Source organism: Etheostoma cragini, chromosome 6 (assembly GCF_013103735.1).
Source record: "Etheostoma cragini isolate CJK2018 chromosome 6, CSU_Ecrag_1.0, whole genome shotgun sequence".
NCBI classification, from domain to species: Eukaryota; Metazoa; Chordata; class Actinopteri; order Perciformes; family Percidae; genus Etheostoma; species Etheostoma cragini.
This window is the reverse complement of record NC_048412.1, coordinates 17,936,522-17,954,968: the sequence shown is the minus strand read 5'-3', so window position 1 is coordinate 17,954,968 and position 18,447 is coordinate 17,936,522. Positions and strand designations below refer to the sequence as shown.

The window sequence follows — 18,447 nt, the reverse complement described above, 5'->3', positions numbered from 1 at the left end:
ACGAATATGAATTTAAAAATACGAATATGAATACATAAAGTTACGCATACATCTTTTTGATAGTGTTCTTACTCCATATCCTTTTAATGTTTCATTTAAATCTTAAATCACTTCATTGTAAATCCAAAAATATTATCAGAGCAGTGATGAATTACACTTTCCATCTTAAATGGTCAGTAGGTTTGCCATGTGAGCTACAAGAAGAATAAATAAAGAAGAAACCCATAATATAATAAAAAAAACCAAACAATTCAATCTCTGTGTTTTATTTGCTCTACAAACAGTTCAGTTTCATCTAGAAGTGCTCTGTGCCTGAGGCAGCTCTGAAATTACATTTCAGGGTTGGAGCAGAAAGGTTTCCCTATCTCTTTAGAATGATAACTTTAGAAAGGTAGCAACAGATTTTATTAGTTTCATGTCACTCGTTTATTAATAATGCATCTATTACAGTATACTATTTATTTTACACTATGTACATACAGTATGATTTTAAAAATGTGTTTACTGTGAGAAGTGAATCCTAAGGTGTGAAATTACCAAATAATCCATCTGTCTATTTTTTCTTGGGTTTACAAACAGTGCTTTAGTAGATAAAGTGATGGTGCAGTAAGTTCAAGTTACAAGTGGAGGCAGGGTGAAAAACATGACCCATGCAGCCTATAAATAGAACATGGTATAGTAGTCATAAAGGAGAAGTGCAAGGGAGAAAACAAACAGAAAAAGGTCCTTAACACTATTTGCAACAGATTATATGTTATCAATACCTCACCCGCCCTGGGGTAACCATAAATAACTGAAAGAAAACACTGTGATTGATGACTTGAGGTTAATGTGTGCTAATCCAGCAACACTTCTGTACTGTTGTAAAGCGTCATTAGTGATATAAGTCTGCATATACTACTTTAGTGCAAAGTTCCCAGGATGTGCTCTGGACAGGCGGATTATTGGTCAACACTTTATATCATGTTGCACTCCTGACACTGAGTAACAACATTTTCTTTAATCAAACACTTAAATACTCATAGCGGCATGATTTACTACAAATCATTACAAGATCTAAAATAAACCAGAACATTCCAAGTGCTTTGTCATATAAATGAGCAACTATTACATAGTCTACAATGCAATACAGCTAAAAACCTATTTATGTTATCAGTGCATGGTCATATGAGACAATCTTGGAACCCGTAACTGGTCTAGAGATTATTATTGGGACTACTCAGTTACTGAGCAGATTCACAGTAAAGACATTTTTGTCTACTTAGAACAACATTCTGCAAAATTTAAAGTGATTGAATAAACACTCTTGCACAAGTAGCAGTATGAAAATACATAATAAAAATATGCTTTAAGTACATTTCAAACATGAAATTAACTGCTGCAGATGAAGGGCCAGTTGCAAAATCTCTGGTTAGTTATGAAGGCACCACTCACTACACTGATCTCACAATTTGTGAGAGTAACCAACTGTAGCACATTAGAACATAATACCATGAAACATGATTTTATGGGCACAAAAATACAGTATAATTTTCTATGAATGTGGTGTAGTGCCCAGTTCAATCCTCATTCAATTGCGAAACAGCAAACCACAGTCACCAACATCACATCTATCCTATTCAGTTCAGTAACGGACGTTCTAGTGATGTTGGACGGGACTTTGGGCATCCTGTGTGTTTACAGAGCGAATGAGAGGGACCCCTTTAAAATGGGATTTTGTCTGAATCATCAACGGTCTTCCAAGTGCCAAGACACTTAAAAGATTATAATGTCATAGCTCCGCCACTAAGTACTACAATCCAAATGTAACAAAGCAAAACCATACACTGTGGTTGATTTCAGGACATGAGAAGATACCGTAGATAGTAGTGCAAGAAAGAATGTATAGTATTTAACTAGCATGGACACAGACAAATCATCTGTCATTGTGTATCTAACCCTACAATGCTCACAAGGATGCTTACTCTGACCTTGCCCAATGGCATTCAACTCAACACAAAATGATTAAATAAAACAAATGTTACAATCAGTGAACTTTTTTTTGCATGACATAATAAAGACCCAAAACAAACAACATACATAATGTAACATGGAAAAGAAACTGCTCAAAATCACTGCTAGTTTTCAGCGGTTTCTCCATGCTACTGTTGCTCTGCTTTGGTTCTACAAGTAGCCTAGCCTAATGCTCAACTACATTCTCAGTAGTAGCATCGCAAAATGTACACTATCCATACTTACCATACAAAAATAAAACATTAAAATGATAATTCAGCATCATAGTGGAATACATTCCTGAGTTGTACCTCAGAAGGTACACTGCCATTCATTTCATCCGGAAGCCACCCCAAACAGATTATTAAACTGGAGATGCAGTTGCATGGTAGAGCCACCATGGGGTGCTGCTGTATATTCTTCCAGTTAGGTATTAGAGCCAGATGGGCGTGTTGTGGTAGTGCCGGGCCAGATGTGAGACTTAGCAGACAAGTTTTAAATGATCCTAAAAGATTGCCAGGTCCAATCAGACAACTAAGCCAGTGTAGTAACCCGGCTCCCTAAATACTGAACCAAAACCTCTCTCTATCTGTCCTTTGTATTTCTCTGTGCAATCTAATCTGTAGTACGTATCTAAATCTTGCAAACTTGTAAAAGTTTTAATGAAGCTCTTGACTTGCTCCTATTTTGGACTTTTTTCCCTGTCCAATATCTGTAAACAATGTTGCCTCCTATCCTTTATCGAGACACTCGCCCTAACGACTTTAAATCCGGTCTCTCTTGGTCTGCAGTTCTACTTGTTTAACCCTCTCTCTTTGCCTATTCTTCCTCTAAACCTCTGGGTCAACTTTCTATCTCTTTTCCCTTAAGGCCTCCTATCCAACAGGTTCAATTGTAGTGAAGATGTTCGGCCAGGGATTGCCTTCGGATCGATGGGGAGGGACACTCAGGGTCTGGGCCAGGCTCATCTTCAGGGGAGACGAGCTGCAGAGCAACTTCGTTCTCATAGCAAAATGACGAGCGGGAGCTGTGAATGTACTTCTGCTCGGCCAGCTCCTTAGCGCTGCATGAAGGTGTGTTCGGGATTTCGCATGTCTGATGGAAGAATGAGTAGTCCACCTGAAAAAAGGGCAGAAAACCAGGATTTTTAAATACACATTTTACTGTAAGGTGACAAGACAAGAAACTATAGCAACACTTGTGGCTCTTTGAGCCGTGAGTCCATGAACGAGGAAAGTGTTTGTTTGTTCACGTCTGTAATATTAGCAGGACATTCGCGTAGGTTACTAGATAAACTAGAAGTCAGTTGAAAAGGTGAAGATCACATTGTCGGTACCCTACCATTTACAAAGAGGCTCTGTAGTGAACGACACGGTAACGTGTTTAGCTGAGCTAGACATAGAACATTTAGTTAAAACAGATTGGGGATGTGAGTTGCTTTAATTGTTCTCTGTAAAGTCAGCTATAGGTGAATGTAGCCCCGGTGTACTTTCTGTGGAGCGAAAACGGCTCAACTACTGGCAAATGATACTGGTTCTTCACCAGTGTTATGGAAAAAGGAATTTATTAGGGTAACAGGTGAAAAAAGTGAGTTTTCTTTAGATGAGTTGTATATAGAGACATCAAAGCAGTAAAAACTTTAATGTGTTACATTTTGGGATCCCCCTCGGATCGTGCCAGATCCCACTTTAATCCCTGCTTAACATTATTAGCATGCTAACAAGCTCAAAATAACAATAGTACCATACAGATGTTTAGCAGGTTATGTTTATCATGTTCACTGTTTTAATGTAGTGTGTTAGCAGGCTAACATTTGCTAATTAGCACTAAACAATAAGTCAATACAACTGATGCTGATGGGAATGTCAGTTTTGTCTGGTGTTTGGTCAAAAACCGAAGTACTGGACGTTTAAATTTTGACCTGTTAATGGCGCTAGATGACAAGTATAGGTGATAGTGGACCAAATGACCAATATCTCTAGAACCACACTGCTACATACCACTTCAGACATAGCATTAAGGGAAGGGAAGGATCTATATTTTTCCTGTATATCTCTACATCCTTCCTTTCTGACCTGGTAGCAATCTTTCCTCTCGAAGAGCACTGGTTCGAATCTGTGTCCCCAGAGGATTTCAGAAGCCAGATAGGAGCTACGGCACTGTGTGGTCATAGCTGTGGCCTCCACCATGCCCTCAAGTATGACCACCACCTCCAATTCAGAGTCATTCTCCAGGGTTTTTCGGTCAATCTCAAAGAAAGGTGACTCTTCGTTGATCTCGTGGACAATTGTCACTGGCGAGACCAAGAAGATGCGGTCAGTGCCAGTGTCAAACCCCACGTTGATGTCCATATTGTCCAACGGGAGGAACTCTCCCTCTTCTGTTACCCTTGGCTGTAGTTGGGAATAGAGAGTAAAATAAAGTCACAATTTAATGCATTAAACTTTCCACATTAGATGTTGCAAAATTGATTTTCAAGCTTGGGAAAATATTAAATGGAGACAAGAAATGATTTCCAATATGAAACAAACATTGGACAAACAAAGGCAGGGAGGACATAATCAAAGTAAAGTAAAATTAAACTGTAAATCTGGCTGTAACATGCAACACAAATACACTTGACACCATTTCCTAACATTTTAGAAACTGTATTTCTTACCCTGACCCAGAAGCTTATTATTTGGTTGTCATATACAAGATGAATTTGACTATGCGAGTCTTTAGTCATGCCCCCCCCGTGCATAGGCTTATCACTGACCCAACCCTTACTATGGAACAATATCCGTTCCCGGCATTTAGAATTGAATTTTTTTTATCCTTGCTAACTTAATCCCATCTGCCTGTGTAAACTTTGACACGGTCATGCTATTAAGAGAGATCAGATTGTCTACGCTGTGGCCCCAGTTTTCCACAGATTTTGACCCTCCGGACAACTCTGGTAACATTCATACTGTACATGTACACACACAACACTAAAGACAAAAATTCAAAAAGTAGGAAACATGTTTAAAACTACTCACAAAAGGCCACACAGAAAGAAAAGTAAACCTAAGCATACATACAGTACAATAACCTAACCCACATACATCACACATACTGCCTGGGTAAATGAGACAATGAAGGACAATGGTTCTCAGTTAAAGAATTGCAGGCAAGTTAATCCATGGTAAATCTTCCTAACCCCTGAGGGAAAATAAAACAAGCTCTCATTAACTACGGTCCACAGAATACAGGCCAGATGGTCTCAGTGCTTTCTCTTTACTGCAACCTTTTTTCCTCCACCGCTATCTCTCACAATTCTCTCACACCTCTGTTTTTTGAGACAGTTGCTTACTTTGGCTTTTTGTTTTACCATCCAATCAACTCTGTCTAAAAATAAACTGAAAAGCTTTTCTCTTTATCATTGCCAAACTTCCTGACTTTTTTCTGCGTGGCAATTATCCATCTCCCACCAATTACCTTTAGTAGCTGTGCTCGAACGTGTGCCTCTACCAGATGGCTCTTGCGAAGGTTTCCGACCCTCCACATCATACAGAGTTTCCCGTCCCTCAGCGCCACCACAGCTGTGTCAGAGAACACCAGTGTCTCGTTGCGCTTCTTGGGCTTGGCAATCTTTGCCATGACTGCCCCGATGATGAAGGCGTCAATAATGCAGCCCACAATGCACTGCAAAATGACCGCCATCACCGCCAGGGGACATTCTTCGGTAACACTTCTGAAGCCGTAACCAATGGATGTCTGCGTCTCCAAGGAGAACAGAAAGGCTGCCATGAAGCTGTTCACCTGGAGGAAGCACGGCTCCTCAACCACTGCCTCTCTATCAGACTCTCCTCCAGACCCGGCCTCTCCTGATCCTGGAGAGGAACCTGAGCTGGGGGTAAGCCGAACGGAGAGGTCCCCATGCACGGAGGCAATGAGCCAGAAGGCAAATCCAAAGAGCAGCCAGGAGAGAAGGAAGGAGAGGGTGAAGATGATCAGCATCCAGCGCCAGCGAATGTCCACACAGGTGGTGAAGAGGTCGTTAAGGTAGCGCTGGCCCCTTTCGCTCATGTTGACGAAGGTGACGTTGCAGTGTCCGTCCTTGCCCACAAAGCGTTGTCGGGGCCGGCGGCTTGAGCACCTGGTGCGCCGGCGGTTGGTAGTGGAGGGGGAAGAGAGTGAATTCTGGTCCGAGGATGAGCGCCGTTTTTCTCTTCCTCCTACACTACTGCCTCTTTCACTCCTTAGCCCTGAGCACTTTCCTCCCGCTCTCACCCCGCCTTCTCCTGCGTCTCCCTCAACTCCAATGGCACTCTGCCTCTGTGCATTGTTGGTGTTGCTCTTGAGAGGTAGAGTTTTGCCGTTCAGGGCATGGGTCGGGGAGGGGCTGGTTGGGGTCCCTGACCCCATTGGACTCCCCCCTGCCCTAGCCGTGTCAGCAGCACTCTGTGCCAGCCTCATGACCTCCTCTTCGTCCACTGGCCCGTCTACCACAGCACTGAAACGACGTTTCACACGTGCCGCTCCCATCACGGAAAATCCAAAACAACAAAAAACAAAAAGTATCCTCTCTCTTATGGTGCACAATAACGCTGTATTCCTCAGTGAGCCTGGATTCAAATGTTGATGAGGCAATTAAGCACCTTGATACAGTCAATTAAATGTTTGATGCTGACAACATAGTCAGTCTTTCAGTCCTTATTGAAGAGATAAAGTCCATTGTGGCAAATAGTAACCAGAGGATTATTCCCTCGAAGGCCATTGATCAGTCACTTACTTTCCCCAACTTGTAATGATGTTTCCCAGTAGAGTCTATCTTTTCAGTGATAAATCCCTCAGCAAACAAATTGGGCTTACTTAAAGTAGGTCCTCAAGTGCACTCATTAACAACCAATGTCCATAAAAGTCATACTCACTGAGTGAGGTGAGTGAGCTGAAAACAAGGATGTCAGCAACAGCTCAAGGAGTATATTTCTGTGACCCTAGTTTGCAAGAAGTCTTTTGACAAGGAGTGACAGGGCTGGTTGGACCTCAGACATCACGAAAGCATGCAGGATTGGTTCTGTTCAGTTCCAAACAAATACAAGGGAAGCCTTAAGCAGGCATCAATGGATGAAAGCTATAAACTGGTAATGCAATGGAGTAGGAGGATGTAGATGGTAACATGTAAAGGATGTACAGCTCGTAACAGGGTACTGTACCTTTTACAATATTGTGACAAGACTTAAACATAAAATGGGACAATATGATAAAAACATTTCCAACATGCAATCAAAAAAAGAAAAAAAAACATGCCAATTCTTACAATCAAAGATCTTTCCAGTGTCACAACCCCTTGGTATGGGCATGTGGAAACAAAGAGTACAGTAGTTTCAGTTCATCAAATGCCAACAGTCATCATTCATCTTTCATAATTCAGTGCAAAAATGTCTTTGATAAAGCACTGAATATAGTACACACAGTTAAGTGTTAAATAGTAGTTGTCAAGGAAATGTTACCTTTGCCCAACACAAGGGTCCCAACTGAAAGAACCATGCTTTATTTTCCATTTCCTGTTCAATCATGTCACTGCTTTAACAATTTCACATTTTCTGTCTAAGGCTCTGCACATCTGTTTAGCAGCCATTGTCAATTTGGTGAAGACTTGTTTTACTGACTGTTGTGTGAATAATATTGACCTGAACTACATGGCTGTTACCAGTCACATGCAACAGTTAGTCTCTCAGAGCAGACATACCTCATTACAGCTCAGCATTACGGCTGATAAATCGCCTATGCCTGACAAAAGATAAGAAGGGAAGAAAACAGCAGAGTTTACTTTGATCTATCTCCAACGCCACTTGTATTTTTAACTTTGAGTGGAAGATTTATATGTAGGGAAAAGGTAAGTACACAGGTCACCTGAGGAAGTGTTCTATAATTTTCTGGAGGTCGGGCGCCAAAGTAGATAGATCAGGTGTCTGCCACAGAAGGAGAAGAGCTGAGAAGGGCTGAGAACTAAAGTGGCTGAGAGCATAACTGGGTTTGTGGATTGTAGTCTATCACTCATCATCTCAGTTTGAACCAGATCACAAAGGGCTACCTGAATATCAGAGCGTTTCCACAAACAAAATGCAAAATGAATACATGTAGATGTAATGAAAAAATAATTCATGAGATACTTTGAAGTGCATCTCATCTAAAAAGCGTTCAAAGTTAGTATATAGAAATAATTCTTAAAAACTGACAAAGGCTTAAATAAAGCAAAAGAGAATCGTGCAACTATATCTGGAAATGAAAATCTTGTAGAGTTAGAATTTACCTTGCCCAATCATTTCTGGAGAACTCTTCTACTGAATCCTGACAAGTGTACAGAGTATCCACATCTCCTTTGAAACAGTACACGGAATCAAACCCTCAACCATAATCCTGCACTGTGGTGAGTACAAAGAAACTGAAAATGATAGACATGAGCTACTACTATAGCTGCACAAATATGGCCAATGCTATTTAATTCAACCAGTAACGGTAGGTTAGACAAAAATCTACAACAAATGGAAATGGGGAAAGAGATCCCTCCTGAAGTGTGAAGTGACATAAGGGTTCATCTTTGCTTATGTGTTAACCTCCCTTTTTGACACGTTCAGTAAAAGCATTCGGCTTTGGTCGGAATTCAAGGAAAGAGTCTGCTGGTTTTTCCGTTTTCTTTACTGAGATGTCGATTGTCTGTTTTGTATCCCTTTGCTTTTGGACCGTCTTGTTTAACACACTGCCCGTCTTGAAAAAAAGTTAACAAAGATAAAGAGGATGACAATTAAAAGGCAAGGTAGAAATTAGATTAACTGTGCTGAAACAGATACCTCAATATTTATCTTCTTGTTTTAAAAAAGACCTTTCGATCTTAAAATCATTGAATGTATAATCACATTTCAGATAAATTAACATCTAATGAATATCTAAATTTATGGTGATTAGAAACCTACTGTTTGTAGTGGTCCTCTAAGGTTTCTCCCATGCAGTCCTTTGATTGTTACTGGATTATTTAATCGGTCCAATATTGGGGCGTTTTTCATTTAGAAAGCCTTAACTTGAATAACCAAACTCTATCACAGCAAAGGGAAAAACTTTACCCCGATGTATCCGTGGAATGATGGAGCCTGTCAAAAGAAACAGAGAGAATTTTGTCATTTTCCATTAGTCTTTTCATTTGTCATTTGTTTCCATGTATCATTTAAAAATAATTTACGTTTCTTAAGGACAAACACATATTTCAATGTATTGCTGGATATAGAGTAGAACATATTATAGGGAGGTATGGTCAGTTACCATAAAGTACTAAACTGCTGGGCCCTCATTTTGGGTCGGGAAACCAAGTGGTACAGGGTGAGTAATCTTTGATAGGTGGAACAGTGGATTGAAGCCAATAGACTGGGCGAATAGGAGGGGGTTTTCTTGGGCAAAGGTTGAGACTGGGATTGTAGATTAAATGAAGGTCTGAGATAAACGGACTCTGGGTTGATTGGGGGTGAAGAGGTAGTATGTCTTGCTGTGGAGATGGCTATATGCTTTGGATTACAGCTGCGCTCGTGATTTTGGTAATCTCACAACGGTTTTGTAAATCCTTTGAGGATTTACGTAAAAGCCCCTACTGATATAGAAGGTAGCAAAAATATCTATACAACACACATACACAGGATATGTTATGGCATTTACAGGATTTGGGATAATATAGAAAAAAGCAGTATATGGCATTGAAAATAACAAATATATCCTTCAACAAATATAGTGCAATATAATGTTCACCTTGATTGAGTTGGAACTGATCAATACTTTCACTAGAATCTGAGACGTAACATGTGCCACAAATAAACAATGTAGAGCATCCTTTTTGGCCAGTGTAATTTATACAATTACTGCTTAATTGTCCCTTAATGTAGTGTACCATCATGCTTACATGGTGTTATATGCTGCTGGCTGAGAGGGGAAATTACTGACTTTGTGGGTTAAACAGCAAAAAAACATTTTTAGATCCATCTGTTATACTCTCATCACTACTGCCGCTACTGTAGGTGAAAAGCATACAGACCAGTTCGGGATATAATAAGTTCAACCAAACATGCATGGATATAATAAATTAACTACTATATAGTAACATTTGTGAAACTGTATCAAGGCTATTTATTCATTAGACCAGAAATCATAAATGTTGTGACATTATTGGAACTGAGCTCAAATTAAAACATGTGGTCTAAGGTCTTAATTTCCACAATTTTATAAAGACAGACATTTCCAGGCGTGTGTTGCTCAATTTTCAGTCAATGAACAAATGTGTGAGGAGGCAGGTCCTGACCTTGAGGCCTCTACTGTAGATCATGCCAACACCACCAAATAAATACACTCTCAGGTCCGCTATCTCTACGATTGGCTTGAAGTGTTGCCGGACAACTGACGACAGTAGCTGGAGGAGGTGATGAGGGAAGTTTGTGTGTGAGTGTGTGTGTGTCTGCGCAATGTGAGGGTATATGTGTCATTGTGTTGGCTAGCCATAGCCTGGTGAGGTGGCAAATGTCTCAAATAACTTCTCATATAAGAACATGCAGGGGTGTCTGGAAAAAGTGTGTATGTGAAGTTGTTGCTTCACACTGTCAGGAACCCCAGAGCAGCAATTGATCTGCAGTCATGCCTTATATGATAAAGGCTGAAACATGTGATGGTATTTCTTATGTTTATGGGTCCTTTAATTAATTTATCATTCTATATCTTTTGTAGCTGCAACCTGTTGAGAAAATATACACCAGCCACTGTAAACATTCCTCAGGAGTTTCTTTAACAGTAACACCAGACGCATTTGAAAGTGATACAGCACACATTAAAGTATAAACAACATTATACATTAATAGACAGTGACTGACCATAAGAACTAGTTGTTTTTACCAGCTTGAAGAAAAAGAGCAAGTACAAGTTATGACTAATCACTTAATTACTAATTTCAAAGCCTATTTGGGGCAGCAAAAGGATTGGGAGATAGCTCAGGTGAACATTTGTGATCTTTTGTACGTCCAAAATGCCATACTCATTACTAACTACTAATTTGGAGGTGATTACTTAGGATAATCTAAATAAATTGGATCACATCATCTGCATAAACTAAAATCTAGCAATATAACATATCAAAAATGCAAATACAGCACTGACTGGGCAGCACTCATCGGCAAAATGATAAACCAACAACTGCTGAAAACATAAACCAGAAAATGTGCTTTCTAATCCCAGGGTTTGTGATTAATTTTAGATTGCCACTGATGTTTGAGCAAAACTGACCACAATCAGCTGTAGGGGACTGCACAGACAACGTTGTTGAAGCCATTCTAATTGTATTACAACACTCACTGGTTTAAATTAGCAATAAGTATTACATTGATCCAAAAACTATAAGCACAACATCTACCTTGACGATCACGTTCAGAACTCTCCTGCAAGACCACAGCTTATTCACTTTCACCACCTGTCTTTTTTCATTGTGGATCTCTCACCATGTATTCTCCCTCCCCTGTCCTCTTTCTATCCAGATTATCTGACCATATTAAGGTGTTATGTGGCCAGATTAGATCTGCAGGGAATATGATTTTTGGTGTCATTGAAAAATGCACCGAATAAGTGCGTTCTTCAGTTTGTCACTCTCCTTACCTCTGGTGTCACATGTGAACTGTCCTATTTCCTGTTCTTCTGTTCTAAAAACAACAGTTTTAGTAAAACAATGTACACAAGACAATGTTGCATGGCTTATTTCATGCATTATTAAATTTGGTTGGATGGTTTCACGATGGGGAGTATAATCAACACTGTGGACACAATATAAAACTTTCAAAAGTGACCCTCTATTTTGCAACGTCACGATGAAAATGTGGAGACATCAATACTTGTTATTGATCAGTCGGGGTTTAGAAACCAGGGCACAGGCAGGATCTCTCTGTGTCACATGGCTCTCTTCCTGAGCCTTGTTTTTTCTTTTTTCTTTTTTTTTACATCTCTTTTATTTCAGCCGTTCATTCTATTAAACTTTACTTTACAAGGCAGATTTTAATCAGGTTTATATACACAAAGGGGCTACTGCATCAGCCGCAATAGCTGGTCATATCAAACAGTAACATTAGAAAACTGCAGTGACGTTTTACTAATCAATCCAGTTCTGGTGAGTGTTCATCTGGTGGCATCATTAATAAATTGCAGGAGCTGCAGATGATGGTTGCAGCATCAGAGCACCAACCAGTAATGGATGTTAGGTCATAACTAAATATTAGGCGACATTTTCCTGATGTTGTTGCTTAAAATTTAAAACACATTCACATGTATATATCTTTAAAAAGTTTGAAGTTGAAAGAACCATAACTGTGTTGTGCATGATTTAGCTCATTTACTAGTACGAACTGCATAGATTTTAAGACAGTTACAATAATTTTTCCATATTCCAGCCAGCCACTGGTTTCAATCTGAGGTACAATAGAATGAAAATCAATTTGCAGAAACAACTTGTTTAACACAAATAGTCCATCAGCTTGAACTTGATTTTTATAGTATAGTATATAGTCTTAATTGTAATTACGGCAGAAGTGTAGATGAATTGGAAACGTACTGTATGTCAAACAAAGACAATTATCAGCCCTGGTTGTGTTTGGTTAGGGTTGGTTGGTTAAGTTAGTTATGCAATCTATTGTTAAATTCACTGATGAACAACACGTACGCACGCACAAACACACACACACACACACACACGAACACACACTCTTATATAAAAAAACATCTAATAATAAGCACAAGTGTGGAGTCATCTTGGAACCGTGCCTTATTCCATCTAATTGAAACTTTTCTACTGCTGTCCCTCTCTCAGCTGTGTGCAGTAATCAAGGTCATGGTGTGAGGACGACCAAAAGTTAATCTGGGAAGTTAAGACGGTGCAGGTTGGGAGACCGGATAGCTCAGTTGGTAGAGCGGGCACCCATACAGTATATAGAGGGTTCAACGCCGACCTGACAACCTGTCAGCAATGTCCTGCTACTTGATTTAAATGTGCCTGTGGGTCCAATCTACTGTCCATTTTGCAAAGAAACTGCAAAAGAGCATCCTTAGAAAATAACTATAGATGTGCACTATGCATGCATTTCAAAGCAGGTTGTCTGTTAGTTTTTCAGAAGCGTTACATCATTTTAAAACCTATTTTAAAATACAGCTGTGTTTTCTATCAGTTCTCACAACTCACAAAACCAAAAAAGGATTAATATCTAAATTATCAGGGTGCACTGAGCTCTGTGGCCTTTTATTTCTTTTATTTTATGGTTTTTATTTTTCTTCCACTCATGCGCAGCACAAGTATGGTCAAATTAGCCAGACATTAGTGAAATACCGAAGATTTCCAATTATTGGCCTACAGTATAAAGGGAGAAAAAAAACTGTTTTAGCATCCTTTTGGTTAAGGAGCATTCTAGTATATGTAGCTAACAAGGCTACAGAATCATATCCTATTGGAGGTCAACAGCAACGCTACAAACCAAAATTCAGAACTAACAGTTGTAATTACCAGTGTCACTGTATGATAAACACCTACATTTTTTATACTGAAATCTGATGCTTTTCAGAATTAAACGTAGACTACGAGTTCATGCTTTAAAATGCCACTGAGGTTGTTAACATGTTGCAAGGGACAACACAACTGCCGCATAGCATCGATAGAAAAATAATACAAAATAATAAAAAAATAAAAAAGATATCCAAAAGTGGCGTTTTGACAACTTCTTGCGCAGTTAATTTCAGTCAGCACTTACCGAACGTTGACATGTTCCTCCCGGTAATACAGAGCGATGTGACGTCGTCAGTTTACCTTCAGTTCCCTAACGGTTGGTTAATTACAGAAAGAAAAAAGCAGTGATTAAAAAGCGTGTGCGAGCCTTCCCTTTGCTGTCGGTCCTGTCAACTGTCCGCGAGCCCTAGAGGTGCTGGATGAGCGCGCTCACGCTGCGATGCTCTGTCCCCAATCAACCACGCGCCTCTCCGGACTGCCAGAGTGACCTTTCACAACATCCTGATTCATTCATCCGGATGTTTAATTACAGTTTAGATGTGTATTACAATGATTATTGATTCCGGATTACTCATTTAGGTTTATTTAACACACACACACACACACACACACACACACACACACACACACACACACACACACACACACACACATATACTGTAGGCTATATACATTTTATAATATATACTTTTTTTCCAGGTAAAACTCACAAACTGTATCCAAATTGTAACAGGAATGGCTCTGGAACTAACAGGTTTTATAATATATGTTTTTATGATATATTCTTTTAATAAAATAGTTATTTTATATCTCTAATGTATTGATGATAACATTAATGCCTCAATGATTACTTTCCCTTTATGGTCTAATAAAATTACCTCAGTAACCTCTCATGTGTGTTGTCTGCACACTTTTAAATGTCAGGCTCCAGTTTATGTCACGTAGATTACGGTAACGCCGATGATAAAAAAGGGGGTTGCATCGGACCGTTATATAATGAAAAAGTATTTTATTTGTATTGATAAATACTGATACTAAGATTTGAGAGAAAGTCAGCACGAGCAAGAGAGAGACACAGTGTGTGTGTTTACTAGTACTTAATCTGATTTAATCTCAATCAAGGCACCCAAGAAGTGACCTATGATGTCATGAGCTCTGTCATTCTATGGAAATAAAGATCAGATTGGAGAAGACCCAAGGGGAACGGCTCTGAAGTGACGTAATGCAGCAGGCGCAACAGTCAGCTGCAACATGTAAACATTTGCATATATCGAAATCCTATGCATTTATGAAACAAGAATCATTGTAGTGGATGATGTAAATCTGCAACCTCTGTTATTTTAAATTGAACAAGTATTTCTTTATATAGTTGTTGTTGACCGCCCAGGAGGTGGGGCCAGAGACTGAGAGAGAGAGAAAGTGACGTGGGGAGGCATAGTGATGTCAGTTATGTTTGAATGATCAGACAGTAGAAAGAGGAGGTGAAAATGTATGCAGTTAATCACTATGGTCCCTTCTGTCTGAGCTGATACAACAGCCAAATCTGCAAATGCTCTTCTGGTTTGTTTTTGTTTGCTGACAATGCTCAGAGAATCAGCACGTTTTAAACACAGCAGGAAAGTAGACATCTTTTATTTAACATTACATGGTTACTGGGGTTGCCCTGCGGCCTGGGGGGGGGCTGAACTGCAACTCAAATTAAAATAAGATGTATTGGCATGCATATTAGAGTTACTTCATTGCCAACGTTTACATTATTACCATCTGTCTCTCTTCACTCATTTCTCCACTATAAATTCTCCAATAAAATGCAAAAAAAATACATTCAAAATGTGGTAATCTGGATTTACTGTGACTGGACTTGGGTCACGTAAATGTTTTACTGGATTTGATTGTTGACTGTTGCAGCCCGCGCGGCCTATAATATAGAATGAGAAATATGTTCATATGGGACAAAACCTTTCCTTTTTACTTGATGAGTAATGAAGCATGAAACCACCAGCAGCGCTCATTTCTATCTGCTGAACAGTGAGACGGCATTTCCACTACTTAGCTTCAATGGTGGGCAATTTTCCCAGAGTGACATTTAATGTTTAATGTGCAAGAGTGATTTGGAAACTTGACACGATGTTTTCTTAACTTTGGTTTTTATAATTTAGAGGGAATATCAGCAGCAGGATGGCAGAGTGATAAGGGGAATCATCTTTATTTTGGACACTCAAAGTACAAGCCTGTGAGTCTTCACTAAAGCATTGCAAAATGAATCCATTGTTATAATTGGAAGTGAGTACGTGGTGATGCAATACTGATCTTGAGCCACCAGTGGGCAGCTTGAAACTATTTGTGGCATCCATCAGTGAGCATGCAGTTAAATATCCTCAGTTAAGGACACAAAGGTTTTCATTCTAAACTGGTGATTAGCTAATCAGACTGCAGGTTGACCAGGGGCTACACACCTGGTTTCTGAGGGCCTAATTACAAGGCAAGATTTCAAATCAGCAACTGTTCTGACAATAAAGGAGCATAACTTCACACCTTAGGGTGTTTTATGACTTGTAAGATACTCAACTACTGAACAGAGGTGAAAAGAGAGAAACAATACCTGCTTACACACATGGGTTTTATAGAAACTCCTTTAAAGTAAAAGGTTATTTTTTAACTTGAAGCAGCATGTCGACTTTAGTATTAATGAGAGTTTTCCATTTGAAAGTTTCATTTTGCAGGCAAGGATATTACTAAATTATCCTGGTAAGCAAGAGTCTATTTCCATGCTGGCTGCTATGATAACAGTTGTATGTGTTGCCTATGAAAGGCTGATCTAATTTCTGCAGATGGAGCAGCAAAGTCTGGCTCAATGTCCTGTGACAGGCTCCGGATTACTTCATGGTCACACAAGGTCCAAATCTAATGCTGCGTGATTTCAGGGGAAAGCGCTTTGGCTCAATGTGAGTCGTCTGCCCTCTGTAGACTCGCAGAGGGCAGACTTCAGGGGCCAACCGGAAGAAAGATCCCCTGCACTTCAGACAAAGTCACTAAAAACTAGATATCAAGCTCAAAGTTTATGCAGGCACACAATTCTTCTCATGTCAAGAATGTTGCTGAATCAGAAACAAGAAATAAAACATAAGTTGTTATTTTTTATTAACAATTAATCTGCTGATTATTTTCTTGATTAACTGTTTGGTCTATTGAATACCAGCAAATAGCATGGTTCTCCATTACATCATTAAGTTCTTAGTCATGGGGGATGTACGAAAATGTCCTGTTTGTCCAACCAAACCCTCCAAATCCCAAAGATCTTCACTTTACTATCATATAAAACTGAGAAAACCATACTCACATTTAAGATGCTAAAATGTTGAATTGTTGTCATTTTTGCTTTATAGAATTAAGAAACGTTAAGTATCAAGGATCAAAATTACAATATTTTGTGCATCAAGTAAACATATAAACAATCACATCTTACTTAAATCTTATTCAAAAGGCAGATGGATGCATGTAAATGATATATTTAATATACAAAGCAATGTGTAATAAAGGACAAGAGGAACGGCTTGAGGTTTGGGTGCATAACCATGCTAAATTTCAGAGTGTACTAGCACAGTATAGACTATAGTATAAGACATGGGGGGGGGGGGGGGGATCAATAACTCATCACAAGTTGTGAATCAGCCTGGTCCAACAACCATTTGTCACAAACAAGAAAATGTCCGCCCATTTAATCAAGACAACGGTACTGAGGAAGAAATGGGTAAGCTAATTAATGAAATGAATGGAGAAAGCAAGGACGGCCAGGAAAAGGTTAGGGAGCTGTAAATGTTGACGTGTAGGGCTGTTTGTCAAATTGTGACTACCCACTGATTGGACATGTTAAAGCCCCTTCATTTAAGTGGGCTGCATAAATAGATGAAAATACACAGAATAATAAAGACTGTTTTTTCAAGGGAGTGAGAGTGTGATCTCAAGCTCCATTTTGTTTTTACACGCTCAACCTCTTCTGAAATCCCAGTAGCACAAAGACACCTCAGGGACACACGAGCTGCAGAAACCCCAGAATATAATCGGAGGCAGAAATCATTTTATAGGCCTACAGTATGTGGCGTGGCAAGCACACAATTAGCATACTGAAATATGTCAGTTTTCATATAATCCATTGACTGTCATGTCCTGTAACAGCTTTCCACTGTGAGACTGCAGCTGCTGCCATAAATGCAATTGAGCTGAACCAATTCATTTAAAAATCAGCAACAACTTTAAGAACTGATTAAGTCATTTTCCAAGCAGAAATTCTGAACATTCCCTCGTTTGTAAGAGAAATACTTTCTTACATTTTACAGACTGAATGATAAATACAGAAAATAATCAGAACATGGCCAAACAAATAAATACCACCTGACAGAGCTGATGATATCACAATGATAGTAAGTCAGTTTTAAAGTCAGATTTGGAAGAAGAAAAAAATGTTATGCAGACAAAGTAAAGAGTGTCAAATAGAAGACAGACTGTTGTCAGGAAATAATTATTTACAACCTAAATTGCAAACAAAGAACTAATAAAATACAGTATACTAATAATAATCTTAAAATAGCAATAAAGTTCATCATGTTGGCAATTAGGAAAATTGCATTGCAAATCCATTTATATACAATCACGACCCAGTCCACATTTTAAAAGCTGCATTCATAATAACAGCAGAGTGAAGCGAATGAGTCATTTTTCTATGCTTTTATCTTCACACCATTTGTATTTGCATCCTGAAGATGGATGCAGGCTAATTAATGTGGGAAACACAAGCACTGCAGGTCAAAGCACTAGAACAAAACCCATAGCTCAGGTAAATGTAATTAAAGTGTCTGCACTGACTGATATTGATGGGTTGTGACAAAGACAAAGAAACAGTACTGTACTCAGACTCTTTCAGC

At 39.2% G+C, this 18,447-nt stretch overlaps 1 protein-coding gene across 3 annotated transcripts; it reads right to left on the bottom strand.

The window, feature by feature from the left end:
• Positions 1-1,581: 1,581 nt before the first annotated feature.
• kcnj14 (potassium inwardly rectifying channel subfamily J member 14) lies at positions 1,582-14,002 on the bottom strand. 3 transcript variants are annotated; one of them, XM_034875069.1, is made up of 7 exons: positions 13,770-14,002; positions 8,934-9,107; positions 7,873-8,727; positions 7,709-7,749; positions 5,452-7,305; positions 4,068-4,385; positions 1,582-3,111 (listed from the first exon to the last, which is right to left on the bottom strand). In XM_034875069.1, the coding sequence occupies exons 5-7, from the start codon at positions 6,499-6,501 to the stop codon at positions 2,881-2,883; spliced, it is 1,599 nt and encodes a 532-aa protein (XP_034730960.1). In that variant the 5' UTR covers positions 6,502-7,305; positions 7,709-7,749; positions 7,873-8,727; positions 8,934-9,107; positions 13,770-14,002; the 3' UTR covers positions 1,582-2,880. The 3 variants fall into 3 exon arrangements, with proteins under 3 accessions (XP_034730960.1, XP_034730959.1, XP_034730958.1); XM_034875068.1 differs by having other exon boundaries at positions 5,452-7,749; XM_034875067.1 differs by having other exon boundaries at positions 5,452-8,727.
• Positions 14,003-18,447: the final 4,445 nt, after the last annotated feature.